Source organism: Stigmatopora argus, chromosome 6, assembly GCF_051989625.1.
Source record: "Stigmatopora argus isolate UIUO_Sarg chromosome 6, RoL_Sarg_1.0, whole genome shotgun sequence".
NCBI classification, from domain to species: Eukaryota; Metazoa; Chordata; class Actinopteri; order Syngnathiformes; family Syngnathidae; genus Stigmatopora; species Stigmatopora argus.
In genome coordinates this window covers 2,396,513-2,404,076 of record NC_135392.1, presented here as the reverse complement: position 1 = coordinate 2,404,076, position 7,564 = coordinate 2,396,513, and the positions used below count along the sequence as shown (strand labels likewise).

The 7,564-nt window shown below is 37.5% G+C and overlaps 1 protein-coding gene across 11 annotated transcripts in view; it reads left to right on the top strand.

Moving 5' to 3' along the window:
* Positions 1-1,151: 1,151 nt before the first annotated feature.
* The window catches only part of eif4g3a (eukaryotic translation initiation factor 4 gamma, 3a), a 45,124-nt gene continuing 38,711 nt past the window's right edge, over positions 1,152-7,564 (top strand). For 10 of the 11 annotated variants that reach the window (XM_077602612.1, XM_077602604.1, XM_077602610.1 and 7 more), the window contains exon 1: positions 1,152-1,797. In XM_077602612.1, coding sequence (XP_077458738.1) covers positions 1,631-1,797 — 167 coding nt within the window. In that variant the 5' untranslated portion in view covers positions 1,152-1,630. The remainder of the gene's footprint in view (positions 1,798-7,564) is intronic. The other variant, XM_077602607.1, reaches the window with a different exon arrangement.

Here is a 7,564-nt window from a genome sequence, read left to right as displayed (position 1 = left end):
GTTTGGAACTGCAACACTTCTTTGTTTTACTAATGTCTGCATAGCTTGCAATGCTAGCTGTGCAATGCAGAATCCCATTGACGAGCTAACAGTTAGCATCAAGGTAAGATATGCCCGTGCAAATACAATTTTTGGGTGGGATAGGCTGTTAAACAATGTTTTAGTGTGGGTTATGGTTACCCAACATGTTTTAACATGTATCCAAAAGTATCGGTGTATTTTTTTGGGTCATATTTTATATAACAGTGAACTGTGGGACCAGTGTTTTTTGTCACTTAAAATAATGTTCATTAAATAAGTCAATTTAAAGAGGATTTTAAGCCATAATTGGAGTGAGCGGAAGTCAGGACTGATTTGAAAGTATAAAGAATTGATAGAACAGCACTCACAATCAAATTGGACTAATTGCACCACTTGTCCTTTTGTGTACATTTATTTTGTATAATAAAATGATCCTAAAATATTTGTGCCGATTTCTCTTTTACTTTAATTTTCTGTTATATATATGTATATATATATATATATAACATGTGTATATATATACATATTTTATGAATCCATAATGTTCACAGGTTACACTTATTTGAAATTATTTTTTTAATTTGTAATGTATTTTTTGGTTTTAAAAGTTTAAAAAAAATTGATTTAAAAAATAATTTACTCATAGCTCTTAATTTGCGTTTTTGTATTTTTATTTAGTATTAAAAATATAAAAAACCTTCCTTTCTATCAGCTTTAACCTTTTTTTATCAATTAAAAATTTAGACTTGTACTCCAAGATGCAATGGTCGAATACAAATGATAGAGGGCACTACCAACACACATTTTCCAAAAGATACCTTTTAACGCGATAGAATAGTTTGTATCACTCTGTACAGTAATAAAGTGTATTAAAAACTAAAATTATTGAAATTGTGCTACGCGAATTATGTCCAGAATTGGTGGAAAATAGATGAAAAATAGATATTTTATGGTAACATTTAGGCGTGTTTTTTTTTATTTTGAAAATGTTTAAATTGTTTATAAATGTGGTTTATATTACATTTAAAAAAAAACTATCTAAATGTGCAAAATTATGTAATTTGCATCGTAGAAACGGAAGTGGGTCGCTCGGTTGATTAGCCGAGCGATTCCGTAATTGGCCGAGAATTGCCGAATCATCTGTCCTACCCGGACGGCTGGAGAAGCGGCAAGCAGCTGCGCCATGTTGGCCGACTCTCTCACGTACGTGAGGGCAAAAAATGAGAGAAAACACACTTGACGAGCAGCATACCTAAATCCCCCCGAGCGGGTGGTTGAAGACCCTACAGCTTCTCATTTTTCTTCTTCTTCTTCTTCACCCCCTCTCGTGGAAAAGAAGCCAAGCCGGTGGCGGGGCCGGGGATCCGCAGAGGCTCCGGACGGGCTCGGGAGGCTAAAGCTCCCGCCGTCCCCATGAACAGCGCCGCTGATCCGGGCAGCGACTTCCCATGAAAAAAAGGAAAAATCCGTGTCGCTATTTCAGCTTCGTTATCCCGCTTCTCTCAGGGGGGCTTGGGGCCTGCATTGCCTCCATGTGTGCGAGCTAAAAGCGACGCTCCTTTCTCTATTTGTCGCGCTATTTTGTTTTTAATGTGATAGTTTTTTTACGATGAGTTTGCCACCGAAAGTAGTCCCCAAACCCGCTGCCGCCGTCGCCGCCAGCGGACCTGGAAGCGGCCCCTCTCCATCGAGCCAACTGCGGGCTACCCTGACCTCCGTGTCGTTGCCACCGGGAGCCCCGGCGATCCCCCAGCCCGGAGCCGTACCACCAGCTCAGTATCCTTTTCACCTGGTAACGCGTAATTGTACTTTATTAAGACATCTTTCTTCCTTTGGCACCACAATTTATACTTTTATTAGTGATAGTGGAAGCTGGATGTGATGGTCTTTTTGGGATGGGAGGGGGACAATTAGCTATGATGCTAACTGTGCTAACGTTAGCCGGTTTTCCAATCCGCCGGGATTGTGTTTGTTTTTTAATTATTAATTATGGGAGGAAGGGGAGGGGGGTCGCTTGCCTCCAACCAAGCGACACCACACCCAACGTCAAACCATAACGATAGTGTATTTTAATTAAATGTATCGTTAAAGTGGGCTGACATTGTTGCTTTAAGACAGGCGTTCACGGTTCTCGACACCGGTTACCGGCTTTGTTCGGTTATCTTTGGTGCCTGCTTGGAAATGAGTAGCTAGGTGATAACCAACCATCGCCCCAGTACTAAGCAAATGGACGCCCCAAAATAAGGCCTGGTTTTGGGGATGCTTGCGGGGGCCAAAGCCCCCCTCCCATATCTGAGCGAGAGGGACGGGGGTCCACCCTGGCAGGCCTGTTAGATCTTAGCACAAGCCTTTAAAAGTCAAGATTTTTCCAACTTTGTGGGATCAGAAGGATTTACTGCATTACATTGATTTTTTCCAACAAATGTATTTTATGGGAAAATGCGTGTTGCCACCTTGTAGGCGCTTATTTGAGTAAAAGAATGTATTTTTTATAATGCATCTTCTACAATGACTGCTTCACCCTGGGTACAATTTAATTGGATTTTTTTTTATTCGCAATACTCATTTTTTTTAAATTTATTCAATTACTCTTTAGGTGTAGGTTTGTCACTTGTACTTGAAGAAATCCCTTTTTAATCCACATTTGGAAGAGGCTTACTTCCGACTTGAAGATATCCCATGCCGTGCATTTTTACGATGCGTACACCAAATGTGCCACCGCAGAGACCAAAAAGTCGTAATTGTAACCATGCAGTGGGAATCCATTCTTTACGTAGGAAAATGTATCGAAATTGAGTAGGTTTACCTCCCAGTAACATGACGGGCCTGAAATCGCAGATGCGGAGAACATGCATACGCATGTTGAAGCCAAGCCCCTTCGTGCACAGATGTTCAAACAAAAAAACAGAGAGCCAATAAAGCAGGGTTTTACAAAAATAATGGAAATCCCTGATGTTTGCTCTCAAGGATATTTGGCTAATAAAAAGCCTGACGACAAACCTCAGCTTTTAGGCATTTTTTGCTAACGTTTTAGCTCTAAATTTGATAATTATATTTAAAACTTGGATGTGTCCATTTTAAATTGCATTTGGCCTAATTAGTCTCTGTCAGCTGATGCAGTTTATGTATTTTTGGTGAAATTAGTCACCAGTCGCAGTTAAAATCAGTTATTTGTTCATATCTGAGACAACATAAATGTGTCATTTAAGATTTCAAACAATCAATGACAATGTTTACGCCAATTTCAAATTAAATAAGTATGGCTGTAACAATGAAATATTAAGGCTAGAAGCCAACTATATAAACAATAGATTATATAAAAGTTGTTTTTTCTGTGAGTTGTCAGGGTGCAGGTTTTCTTCATCGCCAGCTCGTGACCTGGCATTTTTATTGTGTGTGAGTATTTTGTGAATTTGAAACAGACTTGATCAAACCCACAAAAACAAAAACATCTGTCACTTAGCTTTTGTCCTACTTTAGTGTTCTGTGACATTTGCAATGAACAAAAATCATTTCGTAGTTGGTAAAGAGAATTTTCAGATTTTATGACCCTTTTCCTATAGAATTTTAAAATTTTATGACCCTTTTCTTATTGGCGTTAAATAGAATTTTTAAATTTTATGACCCTTTTCTTATTGGCGTTAGAGAGAATTTTCAAATTTTATGACCCTTTTCCTATTGGCGTTGAAGAGAATTTTCAAATTTTATGACCCCTTTCCTATTGGCGTTAAAGAGAATTTTCAAATTTTATGACCCTTTTCCTATTGGCGTTAAAAAGAATTTTCAAATTTTATGACCCTTTACCTATTGGCGTTAAAGAGAATTTTTTAAACTTTATGACCCTTTTCCTGTTGGCGTTAAAGAGAATTTTCAAATTTTATGACCCTTTTTCCTATTGGCGTTAAAGAGAATTTTTAAACTTTATGACCCTTTTTCCTATTGGCGTTATAGAGAATTTTCACATTTTATGACCCTTTTCCAATTGGCGTTAAAGATAATTTTAAAATATTATGACCCCTTTCCTATTGGCGTTAAAGAGAATTTTCAAATTTAATGACCCTTTTCTATTGGCGTTAGTTTTCACATTTTATGACCCTTTTCCTATTGGCGTTAAAGAGAATTTTCAAATTTTATGACCCCTTTTCTAATGGCAATAAAGAGAATTTTCAAATTTTATGACCCTTTTCCTATTGGCATTTACCAGCCGATGTTTACAAAAACCAGCTCAATATGATCTCATTTTCTAATGCTTTTTAAATAGTTTCCTTTTTTTCAATAGTCAATTGCAAGGAAATAAAAATCACTAACAGCAAATCAACTATTACCCACGTTTTTGTCTTAGCTAACACACGTCAACATTGGTTGAAACAAGTGATGAGCATGCAGGCAGTGAACTTTCAAAATAATTGAACATTTTGACAACGTGAAAAATGCAACACTCATTTAGAAAATCACGTTGCTTTTCGACATTACTCGTCACGGTAAGTCAATTTTTTCGTGTAAATTGCTTTTTTTCGTAGTTTTAATACAAAACGTGGGATTAGTAGTTTGGTAAAGCTGCGTACAGTAATCCCTCGAATATCGCGGTTGATGTAGACCAGACATGGCCGCGATAATCAAAAAATCGTGAAGTAGGGTCACCCCTATCAGCGGATTTCACATTTTTAGGAACTTTAAAAAAAAAAATAAAAAAAATAATAGCAGAAAAAAAAATCGCGAATTCGTGATAAGTGAAGTCGTGATAATCGAGGGATTACTGTAGTCAACCACGCAAGGTTTGCAGTGCAAACTATGGAGTGCCCTTGTTTGACTCTCCCGACTGTAGAATTTGTTTAACCTACTTTCCATGGCTGTAAAATGTAAATGTTTATCATGGGTCCTCTAGACGTTTACAGCACGTTTTATACAAGTGGGATCGAGTGCATGAACTTTATTGATTTGACGTTTCGTAATCTGACCTGCGAAGGTGCCGTAACTGCCCGATGGACTGATATACCTGCGTTATTGATCTTTTTCGTGAAAGTGTTCGTCCTCCGGAGAGGGATGTTTGATTAGCCTTAATGTTTTGATGAATGACTTGGAAGCTAGCAAAGCCCGCTAGCCGGGATGTTAAACTTGGCTGCCTGAAAGTGTGTGTATACGTGCTATTTGTTGCCATTCACGGTTGCCAGAGGAACGCCCGGCGCATGCGTCTAATGGCGCGCAGTCTCAGACAATGGCGGCGCTGCTTAGCATTCAATACGAGAGGCCAAGGTGGCGCTTCCCACCATCTGCCAACAAAAGCCCAGGTCAGCCAGCCTTGCTAGAGACCCCCCGCTATTCCCCCCGCCCGCTTATTATTTCATTTCGAATCACATCTCTATGATGCAGGCTCAGCTGAGAAAGGATGACTTTTTCCCAACGTAATGATGGAATTAATATGCAGGTTTGAGTTCATTTTTCAGATTGAATCAGAGTAGTGCATTTTGACACAAATCTCATATGACTGGGTTTACTAAGGATTTCCCCCAAAAATATTTTGGTTGAATTACATAATTTTGAGGATCTGCCAATGGCAAATCCCAATCCGATACCTCGTTAATGTGTTAATTGTACTAACCAAATTTGAACAATGCTATTTTAGTGTTATAGGCCTGTTAAAGGGTTATTATTAGTACGGAAGGGGTTTCAACGGAGCGACAAAACCACCATTTTTGGGGGGAAATCAGTTCTGTAACACATTATAGAAAATTTGATTAAAATATTTTTGATTCTACCTAAATTTAGAGTACAATTTAGGCATGTCAAGTGGTTTCAAAGAAGCAACAAAAACACAATTTTTGGGGGGGAAATCAGTTCTGTAACACATTATAGAAAATTTGATTAAAATATTTTTGATTCTACCTAAATTTAGAGTACAATTTAGGCATGTCAAGTGGTTTCAAAGAAGCAACAAAAACACAATTTTTGGGGGGGAAATCAGTTCTGTAACACAAAAAAGCTAATTTGGTTAAAATATTTTTGATTCTACCTAAATTTAGAATACAATTTAGGTTTGTCAATTGGTTTCAACAAAGCGACAAAAACACAATTTTATGGGGAAAATCAGTTCTGTAACACAATATAGAAAATTTGGTTTAAATATTTTTTATTATGCCTAAATTTAGAATACAATTTAGGTTTGTCAATTGGTTTGAACGAAGCGACAAAAACACAATTTTCGGTGGAAAATCAGTTTTGTGACACAAAAAAGCAAATTTGGTTAAAATATATATCTTTTACCTAAATTTAGAATACAATTTAGGTTTGTCAGCCAATGGGATAAATTCAGCTACACCTTAATTGTCATTTAATATGGATATTTTTTTCTCCAGTTTGTTTCAAATATAAATTTGTACTTATGTAAAAAAAAAAAGCAATATCCTTATACTATTTCTGAATATATTTGTTTGCACCCTAAACCCATACACTGGCATTAAATAACCATGTTTCACTGCCAATGACTGTAATAGGCGTCCAATCTAATTTGACTGGACTTGACCACCATTCTAAAAAATATTCAATATTAGCTTTTTTTTGTCCACTATTAAAACATTGTTCTCCATTTGATAAGCTGGCAGCTACATAAAAAAATGCAGGCTATATCAGATTTAAATCCAAAAACTAAAGTGGCTCACGTCAGATTAGCAAATAAACGCTTCCCTGCGACCTGATTGGTAGCCATGTTCAGGTATGAATTCCATCTCCAGATATGATGTAGGTATGTACATTTTGGTCATTGACACGCTGCTGTGTTTTGAAGTCAGGTGTGTTTGCGTGTAGCCTGCTCGTGAAAATGTTCTCCCATTCGTGCGCTCACTGTGGGAAGTTATAAATAAACTGCTGAGCTGTTATGAGCCAGCATGCAGGACAGTTTATTCCAGAGAGGGCGTGCCAGCTAGTGAAAGACGACTTCCTGCCTGATGTCAGAAGGCACGCTCGACATTCTTTGCGGCAGTCACAGCTTTTCTCTTTCATTAGGATAAAGATAAGACAGAAATGAGGCTGTCTGGAGTCATTTGTGGTCTCACGGTTTTTGAGACTTGATTTTACCTCAATTTACAAAATTATTCGGTTTCAGAACTTTTTGCGTAACTTGAACATTTCGTAAGTAGAGGTGTACTTTATATGTAAATTCTGTAATTCAATCTACCATATCTCAAGTCACTCATTTGCATATCAAAATTTCGTAAGCTGAAAATTTTGTTCCTAGAAGCAATTCGTAAGTAGAGGTGTACTTTATATGTAAATTCTCTAATTCATTCCACGGTCCTCACACGACTACCGACTAAACCCTTTAAAATTGGTCAAAGTGTCGCAATTTGTATGAAAAATGTGAGGAAAGACAAAAAAGAAAATTATTAGGAATTGATTGATTAATGTCTTAAAATAAATAAAGCATATTAAAATGTTCCCTGCGCCGCTGAAATAGTTCCCTCCGCGGTTGTTATAATGGGAGATGTGATACCCACGTTGTCCCCCAGATGGTGGCAGAAGCCACCATATCTCAAGTCACTCATTTGCA